Genomic DNA, 15,284 nt, shown 5'->3' with positions numbered 1-15,284 from the left:
GGAGAACGTGTATAGCAGCAACTACTTCTTTCAGTGGCTTAAAATAGTAAATACCTTGCTTGTTTTCTTTGGCTCTGAAGCTTTTCAATTTTTCCTAATATAACATTTTTTATTCTTTACCCTTTTAAACTGTTTTTATTTTATTGTACACCTTTTAACACAAGTAATAAAGTGCTTAGAGGCTGGTTCAATCTGGCTGGCTGTCCTTCTACTGAAAATTCATTGATTGGGTCTAGATTTGGGGCCAGGGACATGGGCCTGAGATGCCTCCCTGACCTTTATTCAGTAAAATGAGACTATTTTCAATAGGTTCAAAGTTGAAAAGTGATGGACAATCCATGTTTATGTACGGTGGGGTTTCGTTTTGTTTTTTCACTTCTTAAGAATATGCCATTTACCAAGGGTCCAAAAGTCCCGACATACTGTTTCCAACAGTCGCCAATCCAAACTACAAGTATCTGGCAAGTACCCAAAAACTAAGCCTATCCCATGTTACTGTTGCTAGTAATAGCAGTGGATATTTTCTAAGTCAACTTGATTAGTAGCAGGTAATGGACTTCTCCTCCAAGAACTTATCCAAACCTTTTTTAAACCCAGCTACACTAACTGCACTAACCACATCCCCTGGCAACAAATTCCAGAGTTTAATTGTGCTTTGAATGAAAAAGAACTTCCTCTGATTAGTTTTAAATGTGCTACATGCTAATTTCATGGAGTGCCCCCTAGTCCTATTGTCCAAAAGAGTAAATAACCGATTCATATCTACCCGTTCTAGACTTCTTATGATTTTAAAGACCTCTATCATATCACCCCTCAGCCATCTCTTCTCCAAGCAGAACAGCCCTAAACTCTTTAGTCTTTCCTCATAGGGGAGCTGTTCCATCCCCTTTATCATTTTGGTTGCCCTTCTCTATGCCTTCTCCATCGCAACTATATCATTTTTGAGATGCGACGACCAGAATTGTACACAGTATTTCAGGTGCGGTCTCACCATGGAGCGATACAGAGGCATTATGACATTTTCCGTTTTATTCACCATTCCCTTCCTAATAATCCCTAACATTGCTTTTTTGACTGCCAGAGCACACTGAGCCAACGATTTCAATGTATTATCCACTATGACTCCTAGATCTCTTTTCTGGGTGGTAGCTCCTAATATGGAATCTAACATTGTGTAACTACAGCAAGGGTTATTTTTCCCTATATGCATCACCTTGCACTTGTCCACATTAAATTTCATCTGCCATTTGGATGCCCAATTTTCCAGTCTCACAAGGTTTATTCTTGATTTGTTGAATAAAAGAATTCTGGCCATGCTCCCAAATCTCTTTCCCCGAGTATTCTCTTCAGTTCATGCTGTATTTCATACATTACCTGATCCAGTGTGATACCTGCATGGGGGTCAGCACAGCAGAACACCAAAGGTTTCTTAGATTTAATAATGTTAGAAGTAGGTATGTGGGCTGAGTTTTCAAAAGCTTTGGTCTCTTCAGAAGCAAAATAAATCTGAAAGAGAAAGGGGGAGTCTTATTACTTTTAAATCAGTTATCAAACAGCAAGGGATTAACTATTTTTGTTTTCCTTCTAACTGTATTATTAATTTAGTATTACATTTTTGCTGGTGTTGCCCCTTCAGAAGAGGTCCCCTGTGGTGTCTTAACCCTTAATGTTTGTTACTGAAGATGCCTTGTTAATTATAAGCTGGGGCTCCAGTTTTACTTTTTTTTTAAATAAAAAGAAAAAAATAGAGGAATTGACTTCATTCTCCATCCTCCCTGTCTCCAGTTTGCTGCAAATTTCAGATCTGTACAGGGTAGTGCTAAACTTTCAAAAGGGAAACTGATAAAATGAGAAAAATAGAAAAAAAAATGAAAGGAGCAGCTACAAAGGTAAGAAGTGTGCAAGAGGTGTGGACATTGTTAAAAAAAAAAATACCTTCCTAGAAGCACAATGCAGATGTATTCCACACATTAAGAAAGGTGGAAGGAAGGCAAAACGATTGCCGGCATGGTTAAAAGGTGAGGTGAAAGAGGCTAGTTTAGCCAAAAGACCTTCATTCAAAAATTGGAAGAAGGATCCAGCAGAAGAAAATAGGATAAATCATAAGTGTTAGCAAGTGAAATGTAAGACATTGATATGACAGGCTAAGAGAGAATTTGAAAAGAAGTTGGCTGTAGAGGCAAAAACTCACAGTAAAAACTTTTTAAAATATATCCGAAGCAGAAAGCCTGTGAGGGGAGTCAGTTGGACAGTTAGATGATCGAGAGGTTAAAGGGGCACTTAGAGAAGATAAGGCCATTGCGGAAAGATTAAATGATGTCTTTGCTTTGGCGTTTACTAAAGAGGATGTTGGGGAGATACCCGTTCTGGAGAAGGTTTTCATGGGTAATGTTTCAGATGGTCTAAACCAAATCACGGTGAACCTAGAAGATATGTGGTAGGCCTGATTGACAAACTGAAGAGTAGTAAATCACCTGGACTGGATGGTATACACCCCAGGGCTCTGAAGGAACTCAAAAATGAAATTTCAGATCTATTAGGTTACAAATTTTTACTATAATTAAAATCATCCATTGTACCTGAAGACTGGAGGGTGGCAAATAGAACCCCATTATTTAAAAAGGGCTCCAGGGGCGATCTGGGAAACTACAAACCAGTTAGCCTGACCTCAGTGCCAGGAAAAATAGTGGAAAGTGTTCTAAATATCAAAATCACAGAACATATAGAAAGACATGGTTTAATGGAACAAAGTCAGCATGGCTTTACCCAAGGCAAGTCTTGCCTCACAAATCTGCTTCAGTTTTTTTGAAGGGGTTAATAAAAATGTAGATAAAGGTGAACCGGTTGATGTAGTGTATTTGGATTTTCAGAAGGCATTTGACAAAGTTTCTCATGAGAGGCTTCTAGGAAAAGTAAAAAGTCATGGGGATAGGTGGTGATGTCCTTTAGTGGGTTACAAACTGGTTAAAAGACAGGAAACAGAGAGTAAGACTAAATGGACAGTTTTCTCAGTGGAGGGGAGTGGGCAGTGGAGTGCCTCAGGGATCTGTACTGGGACTCGTGCTTTTCAATATATTTATAAATGATCTGGAAAGGAATACGAGTGAGGTAATCAAATTTGCAGATGACACAAAATTATTCAGAGTAGTTAAATCACATGCGGATGCATTCAAATGGCAGATGAAATTTAATGTGGATAAGTGCAAGGTGATGCATATAGTGAAAAAAACCCATGCTATATTTACACAATGTTAGATTCCATATTAGGAGCTACCACCCAGGAAAGAGATCCAAGTGTCATAGTGGATAATACATTGAAATCGTCGGTTCAGTGTGCTGAGGCAGTCAAAAAAGCAAACAGAATGTTGGGAATTATTAGAAAGGGAATGGTGAATAAAACGGAAAATGTCATAATGCCTCTGTATCGCTCCATGGTGAGACCACACGTTGAATACTGTGTACAATTCTGGTCCCGCATCTCAAAAAATATATAGTTGTGATGGAAACTGTATAGAGAAGGGCAACCAAAATGATAAAGGGGATGGAACAGCTCCCCTATGAGGAAAGGCTGAAGAGGTTAGGGCTGTTCAGCTTGGAGAAGAGACGGCTGAGGGGGGATATGATAGAGGTGTTTAAAATCCTGAGAGGTCTAGAATGGGTAAATATGAATCGGTTATTTACTCTTTCAGATAATAGAAGGACTAGGGGGCACTCCATGAAGTTAGCATGTAGCACATTTAAAACTAATCTGAGAGAGTTCTTTTTCACTCAACACACAATTAAACTCTGGAATTTGATGTCAGGGGATGTGGTTAGTGCAGTTAGTGTAGCTGGGTTTAAAAAAGGTTTGGATACGTTCTTGGATTAGAAAATAACCACTGCTATTACTAGCATCAGTAGCATGGGATGGACTTAGATTTTGGGTACTTGCTAGGTTCTTATGGCCTAGATTGGCCGCTGTAGGAAACAGGATGCTGGGCTTGGTGGACCCTTGGTCTGACCCAGTATGGCATTTTCTTATGTGGCATTGCTGCCTTAAACTGTACCATTGATTTCAATGAGGATGAACAGAATGAGTGCCTGAAAGGATGTGCACATACATTTTTATTTTAGTTTTTATGCTTCAGGGTTTTTTAATTTTGTTTTTTTAGTTTAATATTAATTTTGGTTGATTTTTGTTTTTTGAACCAAAAAATGTTAAATATCCAAAACGGAGCCTCCTTGGGACCTTCTGCTGTCTCCTCGGGGTCTCTGTGCTGCCACGGGCTGAGCTGGGTTCAGCCGTGCCCAGCCAGGGCCTCCTCAGGCCCTCACTTGTTGTTATCCTAGAAAGAGGTGTGAACAATCCCAGTTGCTCCTGCCCCGCTTGCTTCCTTTTTAAAAATGGCGCCAATCAGTCCTGAGATTGACGCCAAGTTTTATGTCGTCAAAATGGTACTGGTCTCAGGGCTGTGCGAATCTGTGGTGTTGTATGGCTCAAGTTTGTATATTTTTGTTTATTTTGAAAAACACATTTGTTTAAATGCACATCTTTGATGCTTACTGTTTTAAAACCCTCTTATTCTAATGGAATTTTACGTCAGATGAAAAAAGTATATTCTAATTTACAAAGTTTCATTTAAGCACAGCTAGGGAGGTATAGTGAGGATGCAGCTTGAATATTAGCAATCTCTGATGCATGGAGACCTTGAATGAGATTTGAAAGGTTTCAATTTATTTGACAGGCTTCAATAAATTACAGAAATGTGAAATTTTCCGAAGTAAAGGAATTTCAAGGACAAATGGTCATTATATGAAGCTGGAGGGAGAACGATTTAGAGAAAACATGAAAAAAAATACTTTTTTTTAATTGAGAATGGTAGTGGTAGGTGTTTGGAATAATTTACCAGCAGAGGTAGTGGAAACCAGTATTGTAACGGAATTCAAGTATGCCTGGGACAAATATGGAGGATAGTGGTGGGAACAGGGCTGGGAAGTTGTAACATTGTAGAAAACCAGAGGCAGATCAGTGAAGCATGACCTAGCAACACTCTAGGTAAATTGGGATGGCTGGTTTGGAACTAGCAGGCTACAGCTCCCCAAGAAACCAACTGATTCAATTATGTCAGGTTTGGAGTGTCTGGGTACCGTCCAGCGAAGCAACGGGCACCCCGGGCAGCTGGATGTTTGGGCACCAGTCTCACTGGTTTTGGTTGATTGTGTGGTAAAACATGAGGGAACTAGATGTTGGATTAAGTAAGGGAATTTGTATGCCTATCTGCCCGGGATGATAGAGGAAGGCAACAAAATCCGACTTTGATCAGGAGTGATATCCTACAGTTGCTGGCCGAGAAATATCCTTAGTTTGGAATAACCGGGTAGACCACAATGGCCAACTGGTCTTTATCTGCCATTATCTTCCATGATGTACATTCTGCTTTCTCCAATTCAGTTATGGAAAATTTAGAAAAATTGAGAGAGAATTCCCCCTACCCCCCCCAAAGCGAAAGGAAAGAAGAAAGGTGCAGCTGCATTAGAATGGTAGGGTAGCGGAGTAGCCTAATGGTTAGAGCAGTGGGCTTTGAACCGGGGAGACCGGGTTTGAAATCCCACTGCTGCTCCTTGTGACCTTGAGCAAATCACTTTACCCTCCATTGCTTCAGGTACACACTTAGATTGTGAGCTCACTGGGAACAGTATCTGAATGTAATCTGCTCTGATGTACCAAAAAGTGGAATATAAAAATTAAATAATTAAAATTTAAATAAATAAAGGCAGAGAGATCCAATATCTAAACATAAATGCCAATTTTTTCCCCTAGGAAATAATGAATGGAAATAAACTGCTGTGAATAATTTGCAAATCTGATACAAAAAAAGACTTTATTCCTAAAATCATTGTGATAGTTATTCAATTTTGCTAGTTAAAATATATTTAAGGTTCTGGCGATGAATAAACAGCACAACTGAATCCTGATTTTTACATTATGGTGCCCCACAGGAGTGGCTTTATATGAAGAGTTTTGACAATGTTAGACAAACAGAAATGGTCTAAATGCAGCTGATTTAACTTTCCAAAGCAGGCACATGTTCCCTTTCATGGGGAAAATTTGTGTGTTGGAGAATGCCGAGTTGGCGCAAGTGGCACATGCTTGTTGATTGTAGCAGTTAGAATTTGCCCTGTAGTGTTGTTGTTTTAATATGCGATTGTAATGAGATTGTTGTAACTCATTGTAGCACCTAGTTGCATGCCACAATTTCTGTAATAATTTGTCTTTTTTTTTTTTTTTTGTTTGAGCCCGACAGTTTCCTCCTGGTCCTTAGGGATTCCAGGTTATTCAGAGCCAGCCTCTGTTGGGCTGTAGCCTTCGTTTGCAACTACCCAACTTGAAACCCATCCCCTCCACTTTTATGACCTGCTCCTCCATCTGGCCCCCAGCCATTGCAGCAGTAGCAGTCCCTAGCCAAGGGCCACAAACCATGGATCCCTCCAGATACAGTGTGCGTGCACCCTGAATCTGGCCCGCAGTTGTTGCTCTCTTTTGCGATGACTGAGACCTCCCCTCCTGCCCTCTCAGGAGCAGTGAGTGCTGCCTCTGCAGTAGCCCCAGCTTGCCTGGAGATTAGACACCTGGCCTAGGGTTCAAACTCAGGTCTTTCACCCTACAGGCAAAAAAAAAAAAAATACAGCCAGTTAATTATTCTAGTATATTAGCTCCATGCATGACAGCTTAGGTTCTTGCTGTCTGCTTTCTACAAAGCAGTGCTTCTCAACCCAGTCCCTGGGACATACCTAGCCAGTCAGGTTTTTAGGATATCAACAGTGAAGATGCATGAGATAATTTGCATGCACTACTTCCAATGTATTTAATAAAGACCTGTTATATTTAAAGATGTGATTGAGTGTGCCTTCATACGATGCGAACTCAGTGGGTTCAGCTATCGTGTATATGAGCCGTCTAACAGCTTCCTAATCATTAGGCACCTCAATATTGGTTGTTAGATTTTTTGTTGGTGTCCACATTAACTTGCTCTTCTAGTGGTTTGTGTTATTTTTGAACTTAGAACTTAGCCACCGCTTATCATGTACTTGCGTGCATGGTCAATCTTGTACCGCCGACACCGGGGTGTTTCGGAGCGCGGCTCCTTCTTCACGGGCTGTACATTTTATCAAGAGAGACCGCAAGGTTTGCTGTGGAGATATGTGAAGAACGCTAAATGCGCTTCTGTGGACTTCGGCGTTAGAGGCGCTGGAGATTGAGCTCCGTGTGTATCCGACGGCTGCTCCGACCTGCTCCTTTTTATTAAATGTATTAAGTTTCATGTTATACAAGGTTGGGTTTAGTAATTGAGTATAACTACTTCCAATGTATGCATTTCTGTTTCTTGAGTTGCAGTGTATGACTTCCTGTTAGTTTAATTTGTGAGGTTTCCATTAATGCTTCCTACAATAACAAAATGTTGAGTTGAGGGTGGGCGGTTTTCAATGGTAGCGTCTCGGAAAATTATTTTGACTTTATAAGAACAAAGGAATTATTCTACTGTTTTTGCAAACCTGCCAGGATTTTAGCATTTTGAATTTTGTATAAATATTAATATTAATAAATCGTATATATATGTGTGTATGTATATATATATATATATATATATATATATATATATATATATTAAGCTGCTTATAATTAATGTGTTGGTGTAAAGTAGTGTAACTTGTTTAATCTGATATATAGACACAGATCATTTCTTCTTAAGAGTCTGCATACACAGGCTCTATGTTTTAGTCTGTTAAAAGTCCAGGTAAAAGTTATGACTTTTCTTGAAGTTATTTAATTTCTCTTCAGGTATAGCGCCATATTTGAGCACTACACTACCCTGGCGATTGATGTCACAATAAAGCATTTATACTTTCCTGGGTCCTGTACTAGTGGAGAAAGACAGGATGAGACTAACCAGCAAGGCACATGGTGTTGAGCAATTATTAGAAGTAATTACAGAATAGATGGCTGAAGCAAATGACAAATTTAATTAGAGGAAGTAACCAAGGGGAAGAAACATAGCTGTCCTGAAGGGTCAGATTTCCTGGCAAGAAAATAAAAAGAACAGAATGGTTATCACCTGCAACACAGCAGTAGCACAAATTGGGCGACCACACCAGGAGAAATAACCTAGTTTTTATAAATGGTTTCAATAAAAGATGTTGAGTACATTTTCAAAGCATCAACAGGAGGTTTCATAATTTGAATTTTAGTAGCTTCCTTTTACAAGGCGTTTCCTGTCTTGGATCCTGCTTGTTACAACTTTAGCAATACACAGTATAAAACGGAAGCAGAAATACACCACATCCAAAAGGGAATAATAAATCTCTCCAAAATGGGGTCTGATTAACACACTATCCAAAAAAAACCAACAAAACCTAAACCCACATTGTCAAGAACGGTGTGTCAGAAATAACTTGCATATGTGAGATGAGAACTCACAAGGAGTGTAATACACAGGCAATAATAATGCTCTTGCCTGCAATGTTCTATTCGTACTCTCATGAAAAGTCTACATTTTTGTTTTTGAGATCAAATACTACTTTGGGTTTTGCAAGGTTTTATGAGATGCAAGTGATTTCTGAGACACAGTTTGCGGAAAACTTGCTCATGTTCTCCGTTTTCTTTTAGTTAGAGCAGGGGGTTCTTAACCCAGTCCTCAGGACATAACTAACCAGTCAGGTTTTCAGGATATCCACAATGAATATGCATGAGAGATGTTTGCGTGCACTGCTTCCTTTGTATGTAAATCTATCTCATGCATATTTATTGTGGAGATCCTGAAGACCTGGCTGACTAGGTGTACCCTGAGGACTGGGTTGAGAAGCACTGGGTTAGAGTACCGTTTAAACCCACGTTTTTGAATTCTGCATTAGAAATGCAGACTATATAAAGGAGCTCGGGTTGGCTCCAGTTCCAGGGTCTCCTTTTTGGATTTGCCGGCAGGCCATCATTTGTGTCTCTTACAGCTAGGTGCTGCTTGTGCCTCATAGTACCAGTCCATGGGGAGTATGGCGGCTCCATCAACAATTTCTGGTCATGGGGGAAGGGGTGGAGATAGAAAATATACTACTTTCCTAATTAGGAGATTTTTCCATCCTTTCATGAGGTGTATTAAAAATGATAAAAGCAACGTAAACAAGGAAATAAAGGACAGCTTCTTATCGATGCTGGGGTATTTGTCTTATTGTCAGTTGCTTGGAAAGGTGATATTGTTCATAAGCATTTTGATTATAGAAGGAGTGCACAGAGCAATGCATCCCCCCCTAAGCCCATGCTAGATCTATTGTCCTGGCCTCTAATTCTGCAGATTATTTCATCTTGGGGCAAAGAATTTATTGCTTTCTACAGCCAGTAGGAAAAGTCAAATAAGAGGGAGACCACAAAACAAAGTTCTTCAGGAGCTTCAGTAGTTTGCTACGGGGACTTGGAAGCAATTTCTTGTTTAAAAGAAAATTACTGCTATTTAGTCTGAATGTGCAGGGTGAACAAGTTGAGATAGAGCTACAGTGCCTGCCCTCAGCATAAGAGAAGCACTAGATGCTTTTTCCATTTTGTTAGTTGGACTCCTACTTAAGTTAGTTTCTAAAGTAATATACTGAAAGTCAGTTGTAGCAAATGTGAGGCACATGGACCATTTCCACATGTTGATAAAAAAACCCCATGCCTAACATGTAAACTGGAACATTCTAAAATTTAGTTTGCATGCTGTAAAGAAAACCTCCAGCAGTATTCTGTATTGTATAATTTAAAGTGAAGCTGAAGGTCCACGTTACATCTTTTAGTTAGCCAATATGCAGCTGAATTGACTCATCAGATTAGTTGATTCAGCCATCTATAGGGAATTAATTTCCAAGTTGTATCTGTCTTTTTTGAGTCTGTAGAAAGTGTCCATATTGACTTCTGCATGCTTACAGGCTCAGAGATCTGTCAAGAATTGGGAAGCCAAATATTTTGATGTCAGATCATACAAGAGTTTTATAAAGTATGGTGCAAAAGAGCAAAACCTTTTTTAAATTGTGTTGATCATTCCCATGCTAAATGCATGCCAAAGATATGTATCATTCAGGTATAATCTTTCATACTCAATTATTATTATTAATGTGTTGCACAGGAAAAATAGTGTCAGTTCCCAACCCAGTAAGTGCTGGGGTGTGTTGCATAATAAAATATTATAGGAAAGTAAATTTACTATCTTGTCTCCCTCACCTTTCTTACATCTTTCTAAATGCTTCACACATCTAAACAAATTAGACTTTTACAAAAGTAATGACATCTTTCCCTGCCCACTATCCCATTACTTTAGATGATGATGTAAAAACCTTCCTAGAATTTACCTGTGTATACAACTTTCCTCCCCCTTTGCTCAATTTGCACTGATCTGATGAGAGTATAACTAAAGCCCCCTGTTTCCTGCAATGCTGTAGCAATTGTCACAGAATTTACCCCTTGACACATGTAGAAATAAAGGGTCGACAAACAAGTTGTAGGTAATACCTTTTTATTAGACTGACTCAATCCATCTGTGACTAGCTTTCTAAATATATGCTCCTTTCATCAGTGATTTGATAAAGGGAGCATAGCTCTTGGAAGCTTCAGTTAGTCAAGTGAGAAGATATTGCCTACAACTTGTTTGACCCTTTTTTCTACATTCCAAGAGAACTAACATGGCAACCCCAATACGTTCCCCTTAAAATAGAATCACGGGCAACTGGCTGCATAGAGAGAGGTATAACTAGCAGGAAAAGGGAAGTGATAATGCCCTTGCACGGATCCTTGGTGAGGCCTCACCTGGAGTACTGTGTTCAGTTCTGGAACCCGTATCTGGCTGCATAGAGAGAGAGGTATAATTAGTAGGAAAAGGGAAGTGATAATATCCTTGTACAGTAGAGAGAAGTAGGAGGATGCCAGAGACTAGGCTGGAGTGAATGAGGAAGGCAGCAAACAGGGTGGGTGAGGAGGCTGATGATTGGGGTGGGGAACAGGAAAAGGCAGTGGCCGGTACCTTGGGGGGAAGGAGGAGGTTAGCAGTTCAAACAGTGGTAGAGAGTAGAAGAGATGATAGCATGGATAGGAGGCAGTAGCAGGTTGTGGGGATCAGTAGAAGATACCACAAAGGAGGAAAGATGGTGGAGAAAGGAGGTAGAAGCAAGAGTGAGGGAAGGAAGGAGAGGAGAGATGTTAAGTTGAAGCAGAAAAGAATAGACTAGTGGGAGTGGAGCCAGGTAGAACATAATGAGAAATCTTTCAGAAAGGGAGAAGGGCAGCAGTGATACAAATAAAGAGAAAAGATTGAAAGTAAATCAAGAGGGACGAAGAGCTGATGGAGAACTAAAAGAAATGAAAACAAAATAAAAAAAAAAGTCATTCATATAGCCAACTGGAAAAGGATTTTATTTAAGGAAGTATTTGAAACTAAGGTTTTCAATAAAATGTACTGCCACATGCATGTATAGATTTATAAAATTACAGTGCCACAGAATTTTCTAGCCCTTGCTGTAGAATCTACCCCTGAACTGCTGCAAGAAACCAGGGGCCTTGTGTTTGAACTTGGGCAGTTGACTTCACCCTTCATTGCCTTAGGTGCAAACTTAGGGTCTCATTTACTAAAGCTTTTTCCCCTTCTAACTCTATGGGATGAAAGCTTAGTAAATAAGGCCCTTAGATTTTAAGCCATCAGGGATAGGGAAATACCTGCTGTACCTGAATGTAACTCGTCTTGAGCTTTTAAAATCTTAAAACTCATCTTGTATTTTAAAATCTTAAAATACAAAAATAAAAGGTAGTCACAAGCATATTAAATTGGTCCAATAAAAAGGTTTCATCTACAGCATATATACTTACCTCTATATATGCTGCCAGGTTATATAATTTACGGTGGATAGTAACTACAGCCTGAGTAAATAATTTCTCTTGTTGGTATTGATTATTGTAATACAATTAGTTTTCAAATCAATGGCCTTGATTTTCTGAATCATTTTGTGAACTGATTTTGAAGACTTTTTTTTTGTTTTTGTTTTTAATTTTTAATAGATTTTATAACAGGGCTATTGGTTTTAAATAGTCTAACTTTTAGGATCAGTTTTTTAATTATCAGCTCAAGAACCAAAAAGTTGCTGTCTTTTCTCATGTATAAATGTATTGGCATAAACACCAGTGATGCCCACAAATGAGATCTGTACCATCCATGTACGCCATTCCATGGGAACAAGCCCATGTTTTAATGACTTAAATATTGTTTTCCAAAATTCAAGTTGACAGATTCCTGCATAATGGCTGTCTGCCACTTTTTTTTTTTTTCATGCACCTGAGTTTTGAAAGTCCTGAAGTCTGATTCTATCTTTTTATAACCTAAAGGTGGTTCTTGTGTTTTTAGCATGCATGGCAAACTAACATTTAATTTTTTGTTGTTTTTGAAGGATTCACCCTCCGGAGTATTTCAAGAAAAAATATGCAGTAGATGAAGTGCACTATACAAACAAGGTAAGATCCAACCCTCCCCTTAGCTTTGCTGAAAGAATAGTTGGTTCAAGCAAACAGAATCCCATTTTTACCATTGATAAGCAATGTGAACTAACCATGATCTTAGTTTTGATGCCATCCGGTGGCAACAAATGGACTTCTCTCCCTTAGTTAATAGAGCTTTAGGTTCTACTGAGCATGTGTGGGAGTTCTGTAACTGTATAGTCTTTTTTTTTTTGTCTGCATGGGAGCATGGATGGATTTCTCTCCTCATTTTTCACCTCACGGTGTCTCTAGAATGTTCTTGTTTTCTTTTTCTCCTATCTGATTCACAGCAGTCCTCAAACAGCACTTTTCAGTGCCATTTCTTTAAAAAAAAAAAAAAAAAAAAAGGTGAGGATTTTTCTTTGATGTTCATCTCCAAAAGAAATAGTAAGTGGCTTCAAGACCTATGCTTGCAGGCGACTGATGTCCATAATGGACACTCACAATGAGTGCTACTGCTGTTTGGATCCAGAACAAGACTAGTCAGCCTGCCCAGCATGTGCCAGAATGTTACCACAAGCATAAAGGAAAAGAGCAGGTAAAATAAAGGAGCTACATCAGGCCCAGCAAGATCACAGTCATTCCGCATCTCGGTCACCAGGCACTGTGGTGAGCATCAGCTCTTTCCTGATGTCGCTGCCCAGGCAGGACACCTGAATCCTAGCACAAACCAAAGCTGGATGGGGAGGACATATGGGCCCCCCAAAAACAAAAAGGGGCATCATTGACTCATACCTCTACACCCGCCACAAAGAAACAGGTACGCTTGAAGCCTGTGGCGTCAGAAAAACAAAAGGCTTTGAGTACCCAGCCTGCTTTGGAAAAGCATAGAGTCCTGGAGCTCACCTCGAGCAAACTGATGCATATCAAACGCTTGAAAATGCCTGCGTTGGCCCCTAGATGCAGTCAATGCGGCACACTTTGAAGGCGTCTGTTCATTGGAAAGGCTGCTTTGAATGTGCCGAGCACATCGAAGCATGCGGCACGAAAAGCCTCTGATGTGCGGAGCATATTGAAACATTCGTCGCGGGATGTGTTGAAACAAATGAAGCAAACAAATATTCCATCAGTACATTGGCCATTCAGTCTATCCCAAAGCAATCATCAACATACAAGGACCAAAATCTGAGACAATCACTCCCCATGGAGAGAAACAATTGCGGTCCAATCAACTTTGTATGTTCTTGCAGCTTAACCAGTGACATATCACATTTATGATGTACCCAACACAATCGTTTCTGTTTCCGCCTCCAAAACGACACTTGCCAATTAGCCACCTTGTAGCTCAACAGCTATATTTGGAAGGACCGGATCCAAGATGATCCATAATTCCACTGTCCTCTGCAAAGCTCTCACAGCCAGATTCAATCTTGGTACCAGAGGAAGGCATTGAATCAGCATCTCCTACCCAGAAACTCCAAACTTCACTGGAGCATAGGGATGTGCATTCGTTTTCAATGAATGTGCAATCCGCAACGCATAAGTCCCTATTCGTTTTATTCGTGGGTTCGCGAAACGCATGGCGATTCCCCACGAATAAAACATATCATATTAGTTTCATTCTTTTGGCTCGCAGTGATTTCTTAGCGGCTGTTTGAAATAGGAGAAGGCCATGTGGGAGTATCCATAGCAAAAACCAGCCCTTTCCTGTGAGTCATAAGTGACCTCACAGCCCTGTCATAGAGTGGGTCAGACAAGTTGGCAAGGAGACGAGAATGCAACCTATCAGAGCTAAGCATTTTTATAATGCAGCCAATCGCCGCTCTCACTCAGTGCTATGTGACGCTGTTTCTGATGACGCTATACTATTTATACGTTAAGCATTTCTTTGTGGGGGTGGTCCGGGGAGGTGGCTCTAATCAGAGCTAGTCTGAGTGTCTCAAATTTGTATTCGGTTGCTAGCAACTTTGATAGAATTTTCCATTAAAAAAGATATTTGTTCGATTTTGCTGCATTGCCCCAGCTAACCATGCTTTTTTTTGAACACATTTTTTTTTTTAATTGATCTGATGGTCTGTCTGTCCTACTGAGACAAAGCTGCTAGCAGTGGCATTTTGCTGCTTATTTATATATTTTATCCCCTGGGGTAGGTTTGCAAGCAGGATTTGGGTGTTGTGGGTGGGAGATATATTCAGTTTCTAGCTAGTTTGATAGAATTTTCTATTGAAAAAGATATTTCTTCATTTTTGCTGCTGTGCCAAGCCAGGCTTTTTCGTTAACTGCAGTTTTTTTTTATTGAACTCACTGGATTACCTCACTACTGCCATCCCCTGGCCAGTATCTCCAAGCTGTATAATAAATACAAATCCTCTGTGTCTGCGTGTATAGAGTCTAGCCTAGACTTGCGGTCCCTCACGGGGCTCCTCCCTGTGGGAGTGGTCATTGCTGCAGTACCCAAGAATCCGCTCCAACACCTCAAAACCATAACACAAGAGGCCTACTGGGGGATTGCCGCTTGGCAATGTGGGAGCACCCGGGATCCTCTCCTCTCAGTGTCCCACAATGACAGAGAGGAGCACCCGGGAGGAGGTGTGGCGCTTTATGTCCGGGATGGCATAGAGTTCCAACATAATAACATCCTGCATGAGACTAAATACAAAATTGAATCTTTATGGGTAGAAATCCCTTGTGTGTTGGGGAAGACTATAGTGATAGGAGTATACTACCGTCCACCTGGTCAAGATGGTGAGACGGACAGTGAAATGCTAAGGGAAATTAGGGAAGCTAACCAAATTGGTAGTGCAGTAATAATGGGAGACTTCAG

At 40.1% G+C, this 15,284-nt stretch overlaps 1 protein-coding gene across 1 annotated transcript in view; it reads left to right on the top strand.

Moving 5' to 3' along the window:
* The window catches only part of PEPD (peptidase D), a 766,251-nt gene that overhangs the window by 139,161 nt on the left and 611,806 nt on the right, over nt 1–15,284 (top strand). Inside the window, exon 4 of the mRNA XM_029608350.1 lies at nt 12,433–12,496. Coding sequence (XP_029464210.1) covers nt 12,433–12,496 — 64 coding nt within the window. The remainder of the gene's footprint in view (nt 1–12,432; nt 12,497–15,284) is intronic.

The sequence above is a fragment of the Rhinatrema bivittatum genome, chromosome 7 (genome assembly GCF_901001135.1).
Source record: "Rhinatrema bivittatum chromosome 7, aRhiBiv1.1, whole genome shotgun sequence".
Taxonomy (NCBI): domain Eukaryota; kingdom Metazoa; phylum Chordata; class Amphibia; order Gymnophiona; family Rhinatrematidae; genus Rhinatrema; species Rhinatrema bivittatum.
This window is presented reverse-complemented; position numbering and strand designations above follow the sequence as displayed.